Genomic DNA, 22641 nt, shown 5'->3' on the forward strand with positions numbered 1-22641 from the left:
AGCATGACAGACCCCACCTAAAAAAGGGGGTGTAATCGAACCAGGGCATGTTGGAGGCTTGCTTGAATGCAAATCCGCCAATAAAGCGGATCTCTTCCGGATGGGGGGTGGGGGGCCTGTAGTTACCTTACTAGTTAAAACAAATTCTCTGTAAGGCTACAAATTGTTATTGTTTCTTTTTATTGCTCACCATTCTATTCCGGCCTCTCCTATATATATATATTCCAGTCTCTAATTCAAATCAGTGCATGGTTGCTAAGGTAATTTAGACCCTTGCAACCATATTGCTGAAACTGGCAACTGGAGAGCTGCTGAATAAAAAAGCTAAAGAACTGAAAAAACACAAATAATAAAAAATGAAAACCAACTGAAAAATGTCTCAGAATAGCCCTCTCTACCTTCATTTAAAGGTAAACAATCCCACTGACACCAGATTCAAATCAGCGATGGTGACATTGTCTTTTCCCAGAGCAGCCCCATCTAGCGGCAGAGAGTATAAGCGCAACGCCGCAGTTTCCGGGCTTTTTTCTAATTAAAACGAGCTACAATTGCCAAATGTCTATGTATGTGGCATACATCACTAGTTTCTATATTATATTTTATATCTTCCATAGTTCTGACTGCTTACAATACAGAACGTCCCATTGTTTCCATTGAACAGCGCCACAGATTGTACGTGACGTCACTGCGCTCGGCGTGGCTTCGTCCCGCGATAGCCAATGAGCAGCCGTGTTGCTCCAGTATGGTGAAAGGGCTAAAGGAAGTGTCATGGCGGCCCCCATTAGATACCGGTGTGACGCGATGAAACGATTTCTCTACAGAGCTGGAGGCGCTGTCTGTACCCGATGGCCCGGGGTGAAACGCCCTACGTTGCTTTGTTGTCGGCTGCCACTAACAACGAGCAGCAGGGAAGCGAGTGGAGGTGTGACAGTGGATCTGGGAACCAGGTGACTAGAATGGCACTGAGTGTGGAACGTGTCACATGTCACACAAGGGTAGAAGGACGAGGGGGTGGGGTGTAACTATGGGCGATTTAGACTGGCACTGTCCGGATAACCAACAACCAAGGGGGCTTCTGGGAAAGTTGTACATTTTAACCCTTAGTGGAGAAACATTTCAAATGTTCAAAATGTTATTGTTTGTCATAAGCAGGAGAGTTTTCTACCATTTGCCAGAAAAGACCGCAGGAGGGCGCTATCTACATACATGTGTGTAACCCCAGGGTTTCCTCCCATACCAAAAACATAACTCCTGATAAAATTGTCCCTTGTGTGTGAGCATTTCCCTTAGATTGTAAGCTTTGCGGGCACAGGGACCAATGGGATCTCTGTTTGGTGCTCAGAGTAGGTCTGGACTGGGATTCAAAATAGGCCCTGGCATTTAAAGTTCAAAGAGTTCCAAACAGACCCTCCCCAGCCCATTAAATATTCTCTGTCTGTGGCATTTTACAGCAGCTCCTTAGGTATTTGCCAGAATCCATAGTCTAGGCCTGGTACAGAGTAGCAGCACAAATTAACCCCCCCGTGTGCAGTGTCACAATTCATGGGAGTAGAGGTTATGGCTTTCCCTTACACTGGCAACAAGCAAAACGTATTTACTGTATATAAATATGTTTATATAGACCAGGGATCCCCAACCTTTTGTACCCGCCGTGAGCAACATTCAGAAGTAAAATGAGTTGGGGAGCAACACTAGCATGAACAATTTTCTTGGGGAGTCAAATAAGTGCTGTGATTGGCCATTTGGCAGCCTCTAGGTGGATTGTCAACCTACATTGAGGGTCTGTTTGGCATTACAGCTGTTTTTTATGATACCAAAACTTGCCTGGAATTCAAAAATAAGCACCTGCTTTGAGGCCACCGAGAGTGACATCCAAGGGGTTGGGGAGCAACATGTTGCTCATGAGATACTGCTGGGGGATCATTGATATAGACAATCAAACACACGCATTTGTCCAGCCCTGTGAATCCTCAGACACATAGTGAGGGGTTTTAATTAGGGATGCACCAGGATTCGGTTCGGGATTCGTCCTTTTTCAGCAGGATTCTGATTTGGCCAAATCGTTCTGCCCTGCCGAACCGAATCCTAATTTGCATATGCAGATTAGGGGCGGGGAGGTAAACCGCGTGACTTTGTGTCACAAAACAAGTAAAAAATGTCCGTTCCCATCCCTAATTTGCATTTGCGGTATTAGTCTGAATCCTAATTTGCATATTCAAATTAGGATTTAGTTCAGTATTAGCCCAAATCTTTAGCGAAGGATTGGGGGATTCGGCCAAATCCAAAATAGTGGATTCGGTGCATCCCTAGTTTTAATACAACCGTAACTGGAGGGCTGACTGTTCCATTCCTAAAGGTTTAACCATCAGCCTTCCAACTACTGCTCTACTTATTTGCCCTGTCTTTTAATCCTTGATCATTTTTAAATAAGAGACTGGAATCTATATAGGAAAGGGCCTGACTAGAAAGACGAGTAATTAAAAGTAGCAATAACAATACATTTGTAGCCTTAAAGAGCATTTGTTCTTTCGATGACATCAATCATCCCTTTTTTGAAAGCTGGAAAAAAAATAAGAAGAAAAGGGCAATTAAATTAAAAAAATCAACTGAAAGGTTGCTTAGAATTGGCCATTCTATAACATACTAAAAGTTAGTGTAATGGGGAACCATCCCTTTAATATGGGTTTCTCTTGTTTCAGCTCTTGAGAAGAATAGTTCTGGACCCCCTCCCTTATTACTAAGTTTCCAACCACTTTTTAAATTCCACCAAACTATACCAAGCAAATTAGAAAGAAATAATTTTAAAGCTTTTATAGACAATTAAAACACATTTTAATCTCCCCTTTACTATTTTTCCTAATTTGACAGGAAGCTGGAAATTTCTTCAGGAAAGTTGGCCCGATTTGCAGATGGCTGTGCGGTTGTTAAGGTAAAACTATTACATACAGATATAGATTCTGTACAGATCCTGATCTTCCTAGGAGGTTCTGTTTTCTGAATTTAAAGGGGTAATTCCCCTTTAAATTAACTTTTAGTATGGTGCAGACAGTGATATTTAGTCAATCTATGTTTCTATTCCAAAAATTTCTTTAATTTGCAATCTGTGTAGATCAATATTGGAGAGAATGTGGGTGAAGTTTTTTTTTCGTTCCTCTGTTCTTTCTATTTCTGAATGTAGATTTCCTATTAAAGGAGAACTAAAACGTAACGAAAGAAGTAGCTGGAAATGATGCACATTATGTTTTGTGCTTCTGTATCAGCCCAAGGCAACCGCAGCCCTTTAGCAGTAAAAATCTGTACAATATACAGTACACATAGAATATAAATGTCACAATATAAGGCTGATTAGTAATTAATACAGATAATTACTACATGGCAGCACAGAAACCAGTGCAACTAGCATCAGAAGTTAATAATCAGCCCTGTAGCATCAGCTTATATTACAAACAAACTTCATTTTTTGGTTGAAAATTTGTGACGACCCCTAAGCTTAGCTTCTTAACAGCTGCTCAAAACCCACTGAGCATGTGAGTGTGGCAGACACATTCCAAGATGGTGACCCCCTGTGACAAGTTTGAAGTCCTGGATCATCGCTGCTATTGAGATGCTGAAACTTTAGGCTGGCGCAATAAATTCAGTATATATAACATGGCATTTTTAGCCATATTAATTTTTAGGGTTTAGTTCTCATTTAAAGGGCAACTAAAGCCCATGATAGTAGAGCTTGCTTTACTAGCCCTGAGCTTTGCCAGGCCTGTGACACTGAAGATCAATGGCTCAAAGTTGATCCCTGTAATTGCATATGTTTTCATCGAGGCTGACCCGCTCACTGTTGCTGATCAGCAAGGTCCCGGATGAAGAGTGCAAAAGTGTTTGGGGTCATAGATTTCTGTCACTGTACTCTTACTATTCATAAGTTGATTAATTTTTTTGTCCAAAGCCTTAGGGGGAAAAAACTTATCTTATCTTATAGATAAACTATGTTTTCATGTCATTGGTGAAAAGTGTGTTATTCATTATTCATGTTTTTTCAAGTTAGGTGATTCTTCTGTGATGGTAACCGCAGTCAGTAGGACTAAGCCGTCTCCATCCCAATTCATGCCATTGGTGGTAAGTGATAATATGTCATTTTTCTGTTGGTATTTCCTGTTTGTTTCTGGGATCATTACTATACTATTGAAAGCAAATTGTTATTGTGTGATACTGTGCTCATATTGATAGACAAGACGCTGGTTCATAAAGTGGTTGGCCCAAAGCAGTGGTAGGACCTGCTTAAAGGGGACCTGTCACCCTAAAAAATAATTCTAAATTATTGTGTTTGTTAAGCAAAATAAACTTTACTTACAATATATAAATTATTTAAAACTTGGTTGCAGTCAGTCTTGGAATTCACCACCACAGCAAGCAGGCAGCAGCTATTTAGTGGACAGTGTTATTAAGACGAGCATTGTAACACTTCAAAATCTTGTTTATGCACCAGAATGGGGAACCTAATGACCATGCCTTTGCATTGGCTACACAATTATAGACAGGGAGGGGGGATGCAGTAACATGTAGGAAATGCAGAATGGAAAGTGAAAGTAATTGCTTGCCCCGCCTCTATGCCTAAGGCATAGAGGAGGGGCAGGCAGTATATGACTGACAGCTAAAATCTTTAAATGCATTTATAACAAGTATGGTTGTTTAAATGGAAAAAAAATTTTGAGTTTCGTGTCTAATTTGGAAAGGACTTTTACTATACAGCTTTTTATGTCTGGGTGACAAGTCCTCTTTAAGTGCTGTTCTTAAATCATTTTACAATAATTGCAAAATATTAATAAATAGGACAGACACTTTTGCCATATTTTATTTCTGCAGCTATGTGTAGAAAGTGGTTGACTTTTATACTTTCTGCGCCTGCTGCCAATTGTTGGTTTTGCTGAAACGAATGGAATAAATTCTCATCGATCGCTTCCCGTGAATGCACAAGCTCCATTACGTGGCATCAGGCCCGGGCTGGCAATCTGTGGGTTCTGGCAAATGCCAGAGGGGCTGCTATAAGGTGCCATAGAAACTCAGTATTTAGTGGGCTGGTGGGGACTGTTTGGGTCTCTGTGTGGGCTGATTGGGCCTCTGTGTACCTGAAATGCCAGGGCCTATTTTAATTCTCAGTCCGGACCTGCGTGGCATTTGTCCTAATTATTCCTCTTCAACCAACCAAGGGTTTGCTATTTCTTAGAAGTGCTTTATTCAAAAGTTGCAAGATAGTACTGCTTGCTGTTATAATCTCTTGTTCCTAGAGGCAGATATTTTCCATAGGCTGCAGTTGAACTCTATGACTCATGGTACAAGCAACACAACTGATGTTCATTTTGGAATAGCTTTTTATTAAAAAAAAAAACCGTAACACACAAAAAAAATGAAAGTGTTTTAAAGTAGTGGGAATATAATTTATCGTTGCCGTGCACTTGTAAAACTGGCGTGTTTGCTGCAGAAAGACTACTATAGTTTTTATGAACAAGCTGCAGTGTATCCTGTACTTGAATGGCTACACAGCAGCTTGTTTGTAGTGGCCAGAATTTCTAAAAAGTGATCTACATGAGAAATATCATGCAGGGGCGCTATATAGTTCTTTAACCATAATTTAATCTTCTTTTTAAAGGTTGATTATCGTGAAAAAGCTGCTGCTGCTGGAAGGATACCTACAAATCATCTCAGAAGAGAAATGGGCACCACACCTCATGAAATTCTTACCAGTAGAATAATAGGTACTTCACTGACGTGTAAACATTGTAAATGTTGTCTTCATCTGAGGATTTGATGTATCTTCACAGCTTTTCTTTATTTGCAAATCCAAGGAAACTAGCACACTGGTCCAGTTATTAAATTGCAACGGTTATTATTGGCTCTTGGTAGACAAAGAAAGGCAACGTTTCGGACCATACTGGGCCCGTTATCAAGCAATTATCTGCTTATCAAGCAATTATCTGCTATCTACATTTAGCTTGGCAGTGTAATGGGTGCAGCATGAGGCACTTGAAATCCTTCTGGTTTGAGAAGACTTCTTCTGTATGTCTTGCGTTTTGAAGGGCTTCTATTACAGATTCTCACTGTAATCTTGGTGGTTCCTCTGCTTTGCTGTCCATGTCCAACCCCCCCCCCCATATTCCAATAATTAGCCTGTTTAGATCTCATCAGAGCAGTCTTCAAGTTTGGATATATGACTCTGAGTTATAAGTCTGTATCTGTGCTATAAAACCAGTGGTTCTGGATGCCTAGTTAGTCACAGGGAGAGCAATTTGCACATCCAGACCTATAATACTTTAATTGAGTGTCAAAAGCCTCTAGTTTTAAGGCAGTGCTATGATTGTAGCATGAAGCATGTGAATAGATTGTGTTTTAAGAAGGCCTTATACTGCAGGTGTTGCATTGGGAAGGACTCGTCAACTCGTTTAAGCCCTTCTCATCCTAACTATCATGGTTTCTCTGCTACAGTACATTTCAATTTGTACATTTGTTCCTGGGCAGTCACCCAAAAAAACCCAATAAGAAATGTTTTTTATTTATACTGTTTTAAACTAATCAATACTTTTCTTGTTGGCTGCCATGAGTTACTGCTCTGAAGATATAGCACAAGTGTACATGCAGGTGGAGCAGGTTTATTGATGTCTCTGATGCACAATACTCATAACATTCAAATTAGAGATTAAATACTCTTGTGTGTAATCATTTTTATTTAAAAGGATTCTGTCATAATTTTTATTGCATAGTTATGGTGTAATAGTACTCCAACTTGCAGCGCAGCAGTAAAGAGTGGCTGAAGTTTATCAGAGCATGTTGGAGCAGTACTATTAACTTATGCATTTTGAAAAAAAAGTTTTCCCATGACAGGTTTCACCTTCCAAACACTTTTTTTCAGTTCAATTGTTTTCAGGTTGTTTCACAGAAATAAAGACTTTTTTCAATTACTTTCCATTTTTTATTTTTAGAGTTTTTTCAATTTCTAAGTATAAACGTATGTTCTTTAATGACTTGGGGCAGCTGGGAAATTGACAATATGCCCCATGTCAGATTTCAAAATTGAATATAAAAAAATCTGTTTGCTCTTTTGATAAATGGATTTCAGTGCAGAATTCTGCTGGAGCAGCACTATTAACTGATTCATTTTGGATTTTTTTCCCATGACATAAACTATTGTTTATATAAATAAGCTGCTGTGTAGCAATGGGGGCAGCCATTCAAAAGAGAAAAGGCTCCGGTTACACAGTAGATGGCAAATAAGCTCTGTCTGTCTAGTGGTTTTATCTGTTATCCATCTGTTCACCTGTGCCATATAGCCGTTTTTTATCGTGGAAAAGTACTATTTACCATCTTTGGCAGAACTGGAGGGAAGGAGGATCTAAGTATTTTCAATGCAAAGATTACATTTTTAGCATAATAAAGCAGCTGTAGGTAACATATTCTGCAGTAGAACCGAATTTGAATGTCGTCTATTACTCCCAGTGAGCATAGTTCTGGTGAACGGATATTTGGGAATGCTAGCTTTTCATTGAGAAATTGTAGCATGTCACCCCAGAATCTCTTGATTGCTGGACAAGTCCAGCAGACATGAAACATAGTGCCTATTTTCTCCATGTTTGTGGGACATTGATCAGATACATTATTATAGATTTTTGCCTGTCGATAGGGAGCTAGATCCGCTCTATTTAAAAATTGTATCTGTATGTATCTATCCCTCATTGAGATAGATAGATCAGGGACCAGCTTAAGAGCATCAGACCGCATATCATTGTCTAGCATGCAAATGTGTCTTTGCCATTTTCTTGTTTTTTTTCCCCGAAGGAGAGGGTCCTGTGTAATAAAATCTTAAAATAATCAGCTTTGATCTGTGCATTGGCAAACATGGGACACCTTCTGGGTAGGATTGCCATCAACTGGTTTTTAAAGATCCATTAAATTTCCTATCCAAAAGAATGTGTTGATACCATACTAAAAAAATATTTTCCTGTATTGAAAGCAAATAGATCAGATGCCGAATAGATCTTGTGGAAATTGAGGAAATTGAAATATCAGTTGTATTTTGTATATGAATTTGCTTTGACTAACCAAATTGTTTACCTGCAGATCGTTCTGTACGACCGTTGTTTCCTGCTGGCTATTTTTATGACACGCAAGTAAGTTTTGTGTAGAACTTTTACAATTTGTCTGAAGTCTATCCTTATGTTGCATATTTTTGCGAATAAATTACCTCAGCCAACTTAAGCACAGTCATATTTCTGTGACAGTAGCAATTTGTGAAGTATACTCTAAAACAGACGTCCTCAACATTTTGGAGTTGAGGAGCAACACAAGCATAAAAATGTTCCTGTGATATGCCAAATAAGGGTTATGATTGGCTATTTTGTAGCCCCTATGTGGACTGGCAGTCTACATTGGGCTCTGCTTGGCTGTATATTTGTTTTTTATTATACCAAAACCTGGCTCCAAGCCTGTAATTCAAAAACAAGCACCTGTATTGAGGCCACTGGGAGCAACATCCAAGAGGTTGGGGAGCAACATGTTCAGGAACCACTAGTTGGGGACCACTGCTCTAGAAGTTAGGCTAGAGCTTGCAATATTTTACGTGTTCTGTTCAGTGTTTTATCTCTCATACAACCATGTTCTTTCCATTATCCAGATCCTGTGCAATTTATTAGCAGTGGATGGTGTGAATAAACCAGATGTTTTGGCAATAAATGGAGGTGAACTATTTTATTTCTCCTCTTTACAGTTTTTAATTTTGGGTTGTTGCATAGGTATCTTTATTGAATCTTTTAGAGGAACTGTACCACCAAAGAAAATGTTTTAAAGGAATGACTATTTAATGTACTGCTGCCTGCAGCGATAAAACTAGTGTGTTTGCTTCAGAAAGACTGCTTCACTATTAAACAAGCAGTTGTGTAGCCATGGGGCAGCCATTCAAGCACAGGATGCACATTAGATACGGTAACAGATAAATTGAATAATCTGATTGTATACTATAGAGCATAACTGTTATCTGCTGTGTACCCAGTGTCTCTTCTCCTTTTTAAACATTGAATGGCTGCCCTCATTGATACATAGTAGCTTGTTTATATAAACTATTGTAGAGTTTCTGTTGCAAAAACACCAGTTGTGTCAGTGCAGCTAAACAGTACATTATATTTTCATTACTTATGAAAACTTTCATTTTTTGGTGTTACTGATCCTTTAAAGGGATACTGTCATGGGAAAAAATGTTTTTTTTTTCAAAACGCATCAGTTAATAGTGCTGCTCCAGCAGAATTCTGCACTGAAATCCGTTTCTCAAAAGAGCAAACAGGTTGTTTTATATTTAATTTTGAAATCTGACATGAGCTAGACATATTGTCAGTTTCCCATCTGTCCCAAGTCATGTGACTTGTGCTCTGATAAATTTCAGTCACTCTTTACTGCTGTACTGAAAGTTGGAGTGATATCATCCCCCCCAGCAGCCTAACAACAGAACAGTGGGAGATAAAGAGATAGCAGCTCCCTAACACAAGATAACAGACGCCTGATAGAGATAAGAACAGCACTCAATAGAAGCCAGGTCTCACTGCGACACATTCAGTTAAATTGAGTAGAAGAAACAACAGCCTGCCAGAAAGCAGTTCCATCCTAAAGTACTGGCTCTTTATAAAAGCACATTACCAGGCAAAATGACCTGAGATTGCGCCTACACACCAATATTACAACTTGAAAAAAAAAAAACCTTGCTGGTTCAGGAATTAAATTTTATACTGTAGAGTGAATTATTTTCAGTGTAAACAGTGTAAACAGTGTAATTTAGAAATAAAAAATTTTTATAAAAATCACGACAATCCTTTTAAGTTCCACATACCATAGAATCTGCAGTGCTGGCATAATCGTATCATTCCCTTCATTCTAGGGGTATAAACAGCAGTGCACATTTTTTTGTACATTCCCTTATTTAAGAAATTAAGCCTTCAAAGTAAAACTAATTCTAGCAATAGTATTAAAGCATTTAGCATTAAAATATATATATATATATATATATATATATATATATATATATATATATATATATATATATATATATATATATATATATATATATACTAAACTGTATTTCGGTAACTGATTTTTTTTTAACTTTTTTTTTTGTGTGTGTTTTGTAGCATCAGCTGCACTTGCGCTGTCAGACATACCATGGAATGGGCCTGTTGGTAAGCATATAATGCATATATTTAATTTGTATTAAACTATGAAACAATTACTATAAAAAAAAAAAAAAAGCCATAAAATGAATTTGATGTCTCTGTCTCGGAATGAAATGTTGCATTTTGAATTGTTTCTAAATGGTTCCTGAGTTTTAAGACAATAACATGTGGCCCATAAGCACCACAGTTACCAATATGTGTAATGAAGAGAAATTTGAGGCTTGTTATTTGCTCTTTGCTTTCCAAGGTTTGACTGTATAGGTCCATGTCAATGATATATGCTACAAAGAAGGACACTCGGATAATTACCCTAAATGGATGTTTTACTAAACCATTTTGGGGGGCGTTGGACACCATAAACATGTTATATGACTGTTCTTGTGACTATAAGGAGGGTACACCCTTGTCTAAGAGATGCCTCATCCACAGCTACTGTTCTGGAAATGAGCATTTTTTTTATTGCAGTTTATGGATGATATTCTCTTCTTATGGAGAGCAGAAAATGATTGCACTGCCTCTATGCCTCACATACTGCACATTTCTCTCCACCACCGCACTGTCTGTAGTCTCACATAGCTTGGGCATCAGGTCCTCCTTTCAAGCACATACCTGAGATTGAGGGATGGTGACAACTTCCACAAATTGCGCCTGCCAATTTGATTGATTGTGACTTCTAAATAGTTACTTAGTTAAATAGTTACATAGTTAAATCGAGTTGAAAAAAGACCAAAGTCCATCAAGTTAAACCCCTCCAAATGAAACCCATTATCCATTCATACACACACTCACACTGACCTTTCTATACACTCACACAAACTATATATACCCATATCTATACTCATTTTAATATCACAATAGCCTTGGATATTGAGCTTGTCCAACAAATCATACAAGCCCCTCTTAAAAGCATTAACAGATTCAGCCAAGAAAACAAGGTTTATGAAATGTTTAATGTAAGCAAATGTTATTTTGATAACAAGGTAGAATAGGATTTGGAATTATTTCATACAATTCCCTTCTAAAACAGAAGCGATCATTAAAGCGGTTGTTAACCTTTGAGATAACTTTTAGTATGATGTAGAGAGTGATATTCTGAGTTAATTTGCAATTTGTTTTAATTTTTTATTATTGAAGGTTTTTGAGTTATTTAGCTTTTCACTCAGCAGCTCTTCAGTTTAAGCAATCTGGTAACTAGGGTCCTAGCAACTATGCATTGATTTGAATAAGAGACTGGAATATGAATAGGAGGGGGCCTGAATAGAAGGATCGGTAATAAAAAGCAATAACAATACATTTGTAGCCTTACAGAGCATTAGTTTTTTAGAAGGGCAAAGAGACGCCCATTTGAAAGCTGTAAAGAATCCAAGGAAAAAGGCAATTAACTATAAAACTATAAAAAAATAAATAATGAAAACCAATTGAAAAGTTGCTTAGAATTGGCTGTTATATAACATAATAAAAGTGACCTTAAAGATGAACCATCTCTTTAAAGGAGAAACAAGCTCCCTCCTTCAACCCCCCCAGCCTAGCTGCTACCCCGGGCAAATGCCCCTAACTTTTTACTTACCCCTCGTGCAGATTCAGGGATCACACTTCACGGCAGCCACCTTCCGGGTCTTTGCGTCTTCTTCTGGCGCTTTGGCAATTTCCATCAATTTCGGCGAATGTGCAGTTGTCGCCGCTACGCCAGTCTTGTTGTCAGATTACTGAAGACCCGGAAAATTGCTGCACTGAACTCATCCCTGAATGTGCACCGAGGGGTAAGTAAAAAGTTAGGGTTATTAGCCCGAGGTAGCAGCTAGGCTGGGGGAGAGCAGGAGGGGGGTCTATGTTGGGTAGGGTTTTTTTAATAAGGGGTTTGTTTCTCCTTTAAATATATAAAGTACTTCTGTAGTCTACAGTGCCGCGAAATATGTTGGCGTTATATAAATCCATATTAATAATAATAATAATTGTGGTTTGTAATTTCAGTAGTGTTATCCCTGGGGTCTTCTTCACATCAAGTACACACTTCTACTTTCCACCGTATGTTAGCAAAGCATCTGCTGTAATAATGGTCTGAAGTGGAGGTGGTTATTGCCTAGGAAGCATGAAAAGGTTCATTGTAATGATTTTGTTTTGTTTTGTTTAGGTGCAGTGAGAGTGGGTCTGGTTGATGGAGAATTTATTATTAACCCTACAAGAAAGGAAATGTCTTCCAGTGTATTAAATTTGGTTGTGACTGGTGGAGTGCAAAGCCAGATAGGTAAAAACGATCACACTTTTCAAAATCCTATCACATTGTAAAGGGCAGTTTCCTACTGAAAAGATTCCTGGTCCCATGGACTATGGTATCTTGAGAACTAAATGCAGTGGTTTTCCAATTCACATATAATTAACTTTATAGTTAAAGTTAGAGAGAAATATGCGGTGAAGTTAATAGCAATACGTATTTGCGACTAATTTAAACATGTTCATCCTTACACACATTGCATTATATTTTTGGGATCATATCTGCAGGCCAGTCTGAAAAATCAATAATATAAACCCCCCATTAATCAAAAATCCCCATCCCCTTCCGACCATTGCCCCCCTCACTGCTTTCTCCCTCCTTAGTAACTCAGTGGAAAAAGTGTCCCTGTCATGTACCATATTCATGCAGAGTAGCGCAGCGGAGCTCTCCGGCGCCATCTTCTTTCTATACTGGTTCCTCGCAGAAATGAGTGCCGGCATGGAGCTTTTTCACGCATGCGCAGTTGGTACCATCCTGGTATTCGTGCCTACTGCGCATGCGCGTAAAGCTCAGAAGATTGCCGAAGGAAAAGAAGAGTATACACAAGATGGCGCTGAAGAGCTCCGATGCGCTACTTTGCATAATTATGCCGAGGTACATGACAGGGATACTTTTCCACTGAGTTACTAAGCAGGGAGAAAGCATTGAAGGGGCCAATGAATGGAGGGGGGTGGGGATTTTTGATTAAGTGGGGGTTTAGTTCTCCTTTAATATAAAATTAATTATGACGGGTTAGAGCAGCTGCCTCTTATACAGGTATGTGACATATTATCCAAAATCTTCAACAATAACTGTTTCATACACAACCTTTCAGCAAGGCCACCTTTCCACGTGCCGCCCAAAACGCACATGTAACTTCAATATTATATAGTAGAAAAGAATAAGGCAAAAGGCAGAATAACTGTAATGTGCATTTAATGACACAACATGTTTCAGGTGTAACAACCCTTTATCATCACTTGATAAAGGGTTGTTATACCGGATACATGTCATTAAATGCACATTACAGTTATTCTGTATTAGGCCTTATGCTTTTCTGTTATCCAGAATGCTTGGGACCAGGGATTTTCTAGATAACTGATCTTTCTGTAACTTGGATCTTCTACTAGAAAATTATGTAAACATTAAATAAACCCAATAGGCTTGTTTTGCTTCCAATAAGGATTAATTATATATTAGTTAGGATCAAGTACAAGCTACTTTTTTATTATTACAGAGAAAAAGCAAATCATTTTGAAAAATTTGGATTATTTGGATGAAATGGAGTCTATGGGAGACAGCCTTTCCCTGATGGATTCTGTAATAGAACCCATTTCTGTATAATGGGTTTCCGGATAACGGGTCCCACACCTGTACTGAAAAATGATCTACTGTACATGGTTAACCATTTTTCAAGTGTGAGACTTGAATTCTGTATGAATGTGATAGGAACCTTGAATTTTAGCATGCATAACAAGTACACAGGAAAATGGTAGGTTTTATGTAAGGATATAAGTTCTCTGTATAAGTTATAGTTTTTAGGGATGCACCGAATGCAGGATTCGGCCTTTTTCAGCAGGATTCAGATTCGGTTTGGCCGGGCAGAAGGATTTGTATTATTTGCATATTCAAATTAGGAGCAGGGAGGGAAATCTCGTGACTTTTTGTCACAAAACAATGAAGTAAAAAATGTTTCCCCCTTCCCACCCCTAATTTGCATATCCAAATTAGGATTTGGTTCGCTATTCGGTCGAATCTCTCGCGAAGTATTCGGGGTTTCGGCCTAATCCGAAATAGTGGATTCTGTGCATCCCTAATAGTTTTAGGAAAACAAAGTAATCTTTGCTCTGATTGATACACAAATGAGAAGTTTGTGCTTATCTTAAAATGAATCCCACTTTTCTTGCAGTCATGATGGAAGCTGCTGCAGAGAATGTTCTACAGCAGGATTTTTGCCATGCAGTCAAACTGGGCGTGAAACACTCACAGCAGATAATCCAAGGCATCCAGCAGTTGGCAAAGGAACATGGGAAAGAAAAGAGAACTATACAGAAGGTTTTTCAGGCTCCCGCGGAGATTGTGGAATTTGCGAAGCAGTGAGTAGAAAGCCAAACTTTTCATTTGAATTAGAAACACAAGTTATATTGACAGTAGTTTTGTGTCTCCAAAATAAACCTAAACCCAGTTATAAGATTGCTGGAATCCCAGTATCATGAGACAGGTCCGACAGACTTTGAAGGTTAAGATGCCCGTATACATTCACATTTTATTCCTTGTACAACAAACATTTCGATATCAATCGACCATTCCATTCTAAAAGTCTAAAACTAACCATTCAGATTTAAATTGTACAATTAAGGTAGGAAAATAACTAATCAGACATTTTTCTGCCATTAACCAAGAGACCGCAATCATATGAAAGTTATGTCCTGGAAATAGTAGTTTAGTGTTGGTGGGGTGTTCGGTAATGGCCCTGGCCAAGCCACATGCCAGTAATTAATGCAATACAAAAAGAATGTCAATACCTTTGGATGCTGCAATAGGGGTGATCCCAAATTTATTCCATAGTGCTTTCAGACACTGCAATCATGATCAGAAGTTGGCATTCTTTTTGTATTCCGGAAATAGTAGTGACTTTTCGTCTCAAAACAAGGAAGTAAAACATTCTTTTTCCTTTCCCGCATATGCAAATTAGGGTTCGGTATTCGGCCGAATCTTTCATGAAGGTTTCGGGGATTTGACAAAATCCCAAATAGTGTATTCGGTGCATCCCTAGTTGTTTTATACGATTATATCTGCTCGTCTAGGACCAGCTTTACTTTTAGAAAAATTATTCTCTGTGCGTCCATGGGTGCAAATGTGCTTGTGAATGTGTTTACATATTGCTTGGGCACATCTTTGGGGTTGGTTTGTTTGTGGGTTGGTTTGATCCAGATTTTAGGGTAAACCGATACAGTAAATGACTCTGTTTGGGAGTGCTATCATCAAAGTGATATATGCTTTGTTTTATACACAACCTCTTTTCTATTATTATAATTATTTTTTTCATGAATAATGTTTGGTGAGTAAAATTATTCCATCAGGTGCCTAACCATACAAATACCATATGCATAGTCTGTTCTTTAATATTAATCTATTAACATAGGTGCAAAATTGCACCAGTGCAATTGCCGATTGCAACCAGTCAGCAATTCACTTTAGTCAGGCTACTACAAGATATAAAATGAAAGATCTGACTGTTTCCCACTGGTACCTGAACTGCAGTGAAGCACATTTTGTATATTTGTCCCATTGCAATGAATTGCATTTTACATTGTGTGGTTGTCATAAAAGTATCTCGCTTTAAGCAAATTCATCAGAAAATTAAGTTTGAGGCAGTGGTTTGTAACTGAAAGAATCAGAATTATAAGGATTCCTGATTTGCTTATCTCCAGCCTGCAACTGAAAAATCTATCTAGATGGCAGTTAAAATACATGTGGATTTAATCTTATCTCTTTGTTTCAGCCTTTATCCTTCCTTCCAAACAGCTGCCTAGTTACTAAAGTAATTAAGCTCTATCAACCAGATAGCAGCTAAAATTCCATTAAGATGTATATTAAATGCTAATCGTATGGTGAATTATACCTTAACTGATGGAACCTTTATTATACTGTGATTATTTTTCCTTAACAGGTATGCTTCTGAAAAGATACACGCGGTATTTTCTGATTTTACACATGACAAAGTGAGTAAAACTTTGTGTCATCAAAAATGTTTTTTAATTTAATCTAAAATCCCCCTATAAGGTTAATAAAAACCAGATTCTAACACTATAACATTGTGTGTTTAGATTTCCAGAGATGAAGCTATAAACAAGATTAGACTTGAGACAGAGGAAATCCTAAGAGGTATAGCTTACATTCTGTTTCTTTCCCTTTTGTTGCTTCAGATGCTACAGTGTTTTAATCGTTTTCAAAGGTTGCTTATGGACTTTCCCTTTTGTTGCTTCAGATGCTACAGTGTTTTAATCGTTTTCAAAGGTTGCTTATGGAATGCTTTAATTCTGCATAAAACCTGGCAACTCTCTTGCATTTGTTATAGTAAATTTTCATATGGAAAAGCATTAGCAGTCAAAGTAGTATGGCAGCTGCCACTCTAATATTAAAATTTGTATAAAACAGTCAAAGATTACATTTATATTTAGGGTATAGTTGTTTATTATATGCTTTATTAATGGTGGAATATATATCTAATATATATTAGATATATATTCCATTAATAAAGCATATAATAAACAACTATACCCTAAATATAAATGTAATCTTTGAATGTTTTATACAAATTTTAATATTAGATATGTATTAGATATAGGGATGTCGCGGACTGTTCGGCGGCGAACTTGTTCGCGCGAACATCGGCTGTTCGCGTCCGCCGCAAGTTCGCGAACGTCGCGCGACGTTCGCCAATAGGCGTTCGCGTCAAAATCGTTCGACCATTCGATCGCTAAAATCGAACGATTTTCGTTCGATTCGAACGAAAATCGTTCGATCGAACGATTAAAATCCTTCGATCGTTCGAATCGAACGATTTTCGGATGTTCGAAGTTCGCGAACTGTTCGCATTTTTTGCCGGCGTTCGCGAACACATTATCGGCGGTTCGCTACATCCCTAATTAGATATAGTGAACTGAAATCATTTTTTTTACGAGAAAGACCCTTTTCTCTGGGTTTTCCTGCCATCAACATTGATGGCACCAAACTGGCATATATATTTAAGTAAATATTGCCCTTTTACATCTCTTGCCTTGAGCCTCAATTTTGTGATGGTCTGTGTGCTGTCTCAGAGATCACCTGACCAGAAATACTGCAGCTCTAACTGTAACAGGAAGGTCTGTTAATTTGCTCATGTGACCTAACAAGTATAGTTTGTATGTGTGCACAGTGAATCGTATGATGCCAGGGGGTGGCCCTTATTTTTTAAAATGGCAATTTTCTATTTATGTTTACCCAATGGCACATACTACTAAAAAAAGTATATTGTTATGAAAATGGGTTTTACACATGAGCTGTTTTATGCAATATCCTTTTATAGAGACCTACATTGTTTGGGGGTTATAGTTTTCCTTTAGTAACATTGGGCTCAACCATCGTTTTTACAGGCCAGGCCGGTAAAATACCGGCCAGGTGGCAACCCTATTTGTCATGAAGCATAATTCAAACCTGTTATTGAGAATGCTCCAGACCTGGAGTTTTCTGGATAATGGATCTTTCCTTAATTTGGATCTTCACGGGCAATTTTAGAAGTTTTATCATGTATTTCTTTGCTCAGTTATGATCCCAGGGTAAATTGCAAATCTCTAAAATGAACACAAAGTTGAGTGTGACTTGATGCCGTTCATAAAAGGTACTTTTACCCATAAATGATGTTTGTACTTGCAGGGAGAGCCAAAGCATCCAAAAACAGCTATTTGTAAATGAGCCTTCTATTGTTTTATTAGATCATTTGCACATTCCAAAAAATCAAGTCAGTGCTAAGTAGCTCAGGGAAGTATACAGCAAAAAGGAAAATCGAAAAGGAACCAAGCAAAAAAAAAAAAGAAATAAAAATATAGTGCATCTTTCTTAATGTTGTAGTTACACAACACCAAAAAAAACATCATTTTGTAAATGAGCCTTCTATTGTTTTATGACATACCTGTTTTTAATTGTAAAAGGTTTTATACTACCGGGATTACTTATAACAATAACACCTTTTTTTCTTATGTATAATTTTGTTTTTAGAGAAGTTTCCAGATGCAGAACCATTTGGAATAATGGAGGCGTTCAGTGTTGTTTCTAAGGACGTTTTCAGAAACATTGTTTTGAATGAATACAGAAGGTACTTTTCTTGCATTGTTTAAGAGCTTGCAGGTTAGATGGTTGATTCAGATTTGACAGAGAAGCTACCCTTTCCATAGGTGCGATGGGAGAGATTTGACTTCTCTGAGAAATATAAGCTGTGACGTTGACCTCTTTAAACCACTTCACGGATCTGCCATATTCCAAAGGGGCCAGACACAGGTAAGGGAACAATTATGTTAATGTTGGGGGTGATGTCACACACAGCCAGTGTTCTTAGGCCCCAAATTGTCTCCTCTGCAAATGTTGATTGTGACCCTAGTTGCTTTAGTTTTCCAACAGTAACAGCCACAGGTAGAGAAGCTTTGCCACTTTCTGGCAGTTATACTTTACTCTGATATATGTCAGGAGGGCATTGTTTGGGGGCAGGCCCGGACTGGCAATCTGTGGATTCTGGCAAATGCCAGAGGGGCTGCTATAATGTGCCATAGAAAGTCAGTATTTAGTGGGCTGGTGGGGGCTTATTGGGCCTCTGTCTACCTGAAATGCCAGGGCCTATTTTGACTCTCAGTCCAGACCTGTTTGGGGGCAGGCCCGGACTGGCAATCTGTGGGTCCTGGCAAATGCCATAGGGGCTGCTATATGGTTCCATAGAAAGTTACTATATAGTGGGCTGGTAGGGGGCAGTTTGGGCTGGCAGGGGACTGTTTGGGCCTCTGTGTACTTGGAATGCCAGGGCCTATTTTGACTCCCAGTCCAGGCCTGTTTGGGGGTTATGCATTGGTCAGTAGAATGCCATCCTCATCAAGTGTGGTCAGGTTTGCAGCCCATATAGTTGCATATAGCTGAGATTCAAAATAGGCCCTGCCAATTTTAAAGGGATACTGTCATGGGAAAACATGTTTTTTTTCCAAAACACATCAGTTAATAGTGCTACTCCAGCAGACTTCTGCACTGAAATCCTATTCTCAAAAGAGCAAACAGATTTTTTTTATATTCAATTTTGAACTTTGACATGGGGCTAGACATATTGCCAGTTTCCCAGCTGCCCCAGTCATGTGACTCGTGCCTGCACATTAGGATTAGGCTGTTATTTCTCCTACTTAAGGTAACTGAATCAGTCTCAGTGGGACTTGGCTTTTACTATTGAGTGTTGTTTTTAGATCTACCAGTGAGCTGTTATCTTGTGTTAGGGATCTTATCTTCCCATTGTTCTTTTGTTAGGCTGTTGGGGGGAAGCGGGTTGATATCACTCCAGCTTGCAGTACAGCAGTAAAGAGTGACTAAAGTTTATAAGAGTACAAATCACATGACTGGGGGGAAGCTGGGAAACTGACAATATATCTAGCCCCATGTCAGATTTAAAAATTGAATATAAAAAAATCAGTTTGCTCTTTTAAAGATGGATTTCAGTGCAGAATTTCGGCTGGAGTAGCACTATTAACTGATGTGTTTTGAAAAAAACGTTTTCCCATGACCGTTAAGTAAAGAGAAGCCCAAACAAACCCAAACAAGCCTGATGTATATGACTGTCTATAAAACAGTAAAGCAGCCCCTTTCTGGCCAGCTTTATAAGAGTTTGCTAGTCAGTGTGCAATGCTTATTGAGTTTATTTAACCTCTATTTTATTTCTGGAAACTCTTTTCTGTAATGTAAATACCCTACTATAAACATACAGTGTAAAAGTGAAATGTGTGCTTTCTTTTTCTGTGTATATTGTATATTTTTATAAAGGATGCACCAAATTTAGTATTTGACTGGATACCAATATGCTTTGCAAAATTCTGTGCATCATTAGCGCTTGCTAGAGCCAGTCCATACCTTTATGTTGCAACAAAGAATCTACAGAACAAACACTATTGAGTTGTATGCAGGCACCATAGATACACCATGTAAGGGAAGAGGGTTAAAATATATTACTTTTTTCTCTATAATATTAATATGTTGGTGCTTTTTGAAAACCACACTCAAATTTAAGATGTAAACCAGGATTTGGATTTGGCATTAAAGAGATACTGACACCTGAAATTAAACTTTTTTTTACATCTATTATAATATTGGCTTTGCAAGCTACTTCTAACTTTTCCATAAAGTATTTGCATGATGCTTTTACATTACCTGTCTGATCCCCCATGTTCCTGTATGAGGGGCTGCCATATTTGTGCAGCAGGAGTCCGTTAGCATTAGAAACTGTAACTGGTTGAGATGGGACAGTCTGGTTGGCAAAGTCAGAGCGTCAGAGAGTCAGGCTTAGGAACTTCAACTAACAATTATATACAAAAACAAACCTCTTAGCAAAAAATGATCACCATGACCTATAGGTAACATTTAATGTGCATTCATATGCTAAAATTCATTTTTTAGTGTCAGTATCACTTTAAGTAGGGATGCACAGAATCCAGGATTCAGTTTTGGACTGGGCCAGGATTCAGCCTTTTTCAGGAGGGCTCGGATTCAGCCGAATCCTTCTGCCCGTCCGAACCGAATCCTAATTTGCATATGCAAATTAGCGGTGGGGAGGGAAACCACATGACTTTTTGTCACAAAACAAGGAAGTAAAAAAATATTTTCCCCTTCCCACCCCTAATTGTGTATGCAAATTAGGATTCGGATTCAGTTTGGTATTCGGCCAAATCTTTCGCGAAGGATTCGGTGGTTTGGCCGAATCCAAAATAGTGGATTCGGTGCATCCCTAGCATTTAGATCTCTTTTGTGCATGATTAAATTATGGACATGGGGCTGTTGTCATTTTCATGGGACTTGTTCAGAATTTAATTCTCAACCCAAAATAAAAATGAATTGTAATCCCTCAAAAAGTTTAAAAGCTCTTTATCAACTATTTGCAGCCCTGTTTTCTATCTATAAATGTAATGTAAAATCTCATATGTATTTTAAATATTGCATTGTCACCCCATAATAGGTTCTTTGCACAGTTACATTTGACTCATTAGAATCAAGTATGAAATCTGATCACATCACCACAGCACTGAGGTACGTAAAGTCTGCTGCCAGGTCGTTTTTTTCTCTTCATTGCAGAAACACAAACTCCCATAGATTCGATTTTATCCAAACAGTCCAAATTTTTAAAAATGATTTCAATTTTCTTAATAATAAAACTGCCTTGTACGTGATCCTAACAAAAGATGAAATGAATCCTTATTAGTACTATTAGTAGATTTAAGGTAATTGCAGCTTACTTTATTTTACCACTAGAGGGCAGAAGAGTAATACACTTTATCTCTATAGACCAATACAGTGTATGCAGTGCTGTACAAGGTATAAAACACAAGTAGTTTCATTATATATAAACACTCAGTTGTGTTTCAGATATTCATACACAGACTGTGCACACTCCTACCAATGATTCTCCATTTATTCCAGTATATAGAAATACATTTTATTAACATTTCGGTTTTGGTCAAAGAACCTTTGCCAAAATGCTTGCTGCTACAAATTCATAAAGTTACATAATTTAAAAGGTACTATTCCCCGCTCATCCGACTGCAAGCCAACCTCATTTCCCCCCGTGTCCCAAGCCAAAACGGTTACTATCGCAACTTATGAACTTGGGAAATAAGGGAAAGAAGCAGCAAATACGATGCAAAAACTCTGGATACTCACAAGTTATATAGATAAAGAAATCATAAATATTCCATACTATTATACATATTAATACAGTAGATTATTCCATGATATCTAACCATATAATGTTACCGTATATATCTAAAAAAAAAAAAAAAAGTTTTGTGAACAATATTCATTGATACCTTCAAAGATATTTTGACAAAGGTTTTTAGACCAAAACCGAAACGTTACTGCAATGTATTGTTGTATACTGAAATAAATGGAGAATTTGGGAGGAGTGTGCACAGTCTTTGTATGAAAATATATATATATATAGATAGATAGATAGACAAATACAAGAATACAAGAGTCCTCTGCACTCAACCTCATTGCACCCCCGCCTAATGGTTTTAAAAATTAGTGGTGAGCATAATAAAATGCTTCAAGATGGACCAGCACACAATTCTTTAAATCGCCGATTTTTATTGAATCATCACTTGTGCATCCAATGTTTCGGCCATCATTGGGGTCTTTATCTAGTGACAACATAATTTATATGCCCATACTTCCCCCTCCAAAAAGCGGTCAAAATGACATCACAACAAACCTTTATACAATTGGTGACAATTACATCTGTGAAAACATTTTGTCAATCACACCACTAGGTGTCGCCATATGGCTCTGTGATAAATCTACGTGTTAAGTCCATTTAAATATTGCTAAACCGCAGGATACACAATAACACCACCTGAAATGAAAGAAAAGGTGTTTTTTTTTAACCTTACTATAACATGTTTTTTCATTTCTATG

At 38.0% G+C, this 22641-nt stretch overlaps 1 protein-coding gene across 1 annotated transcript in view; it reads left to right on the forward strand.

Moving 5' to 3' along the window:
* Window positions 1-711: 711 nt before the first annotated feature.
* The window catches only part of pnpt1.S (polyribonucleotide nucleotidyltransferase 1 S homeolog), a 49014-nt gene continuing 27084 nt past the window's right edge, over window positions 712-22641 (forward strand). Inside the window, exons 1-14 of the mRNA XM_018265094.2 lie at window positions 712-947; window positions 2869-2929; window positions 4036-4110; window positions 5642-5747; window positions 8104-8153; window positions 8657-8720; window positions 10158-10205; window positions 12331-12444; window positions 14360-14546; window positions 16124-16175; window positions 16281-16338; window positions 18211-18307; window positions 18387-18489; window positions 21188-21258. Coding sequence (XP_018120583.1) covers window positions 769-947; window positions 2869-2929; window positions 4036-4110; window positions 5642-5747; window positions 8104-8153; window positions 8657-8720; window positions 10158-10205; window positions 12331-12444; window positions 14360-14546; window positions 16124-16175; window positions 16281-16338; window positions 18211-18307; window positions 18387-18489; window positions 21188-21258 — 1265 coding nt within the window. The 5' untranslated portion in view covers window positions 712-768. The remainder of the gene's footprint in view (window positions 948-2868; window positions 2930-4035; window positions 4111-5641; window positions 5748-8103; window positions 8154-8656; window positions 8721-10157; window positions 10206-12330; window positions 12445-14359; window positions 14547-16123; window positions 16176-16280; window positions 16339-18210; window positions 18308-18386; window positions 18490-21187; window positions 21259-22641) is intronic.

This window comes from Xenopus laevis, chromosome 5S (genome assembly GCF_017654675.1).
Source record: "Xenopus laevis strain J_2021 chromosome 5S, Xenopus_laevis_v10.1, whole genome shotgun sequence".
Taxonomy (NCBI): domain Eukaryota; kingdom Metazoa; phylum Chordata; class Amphibia; order Anura; family Pipidae; genus Xenopus; species Xenopus laevis.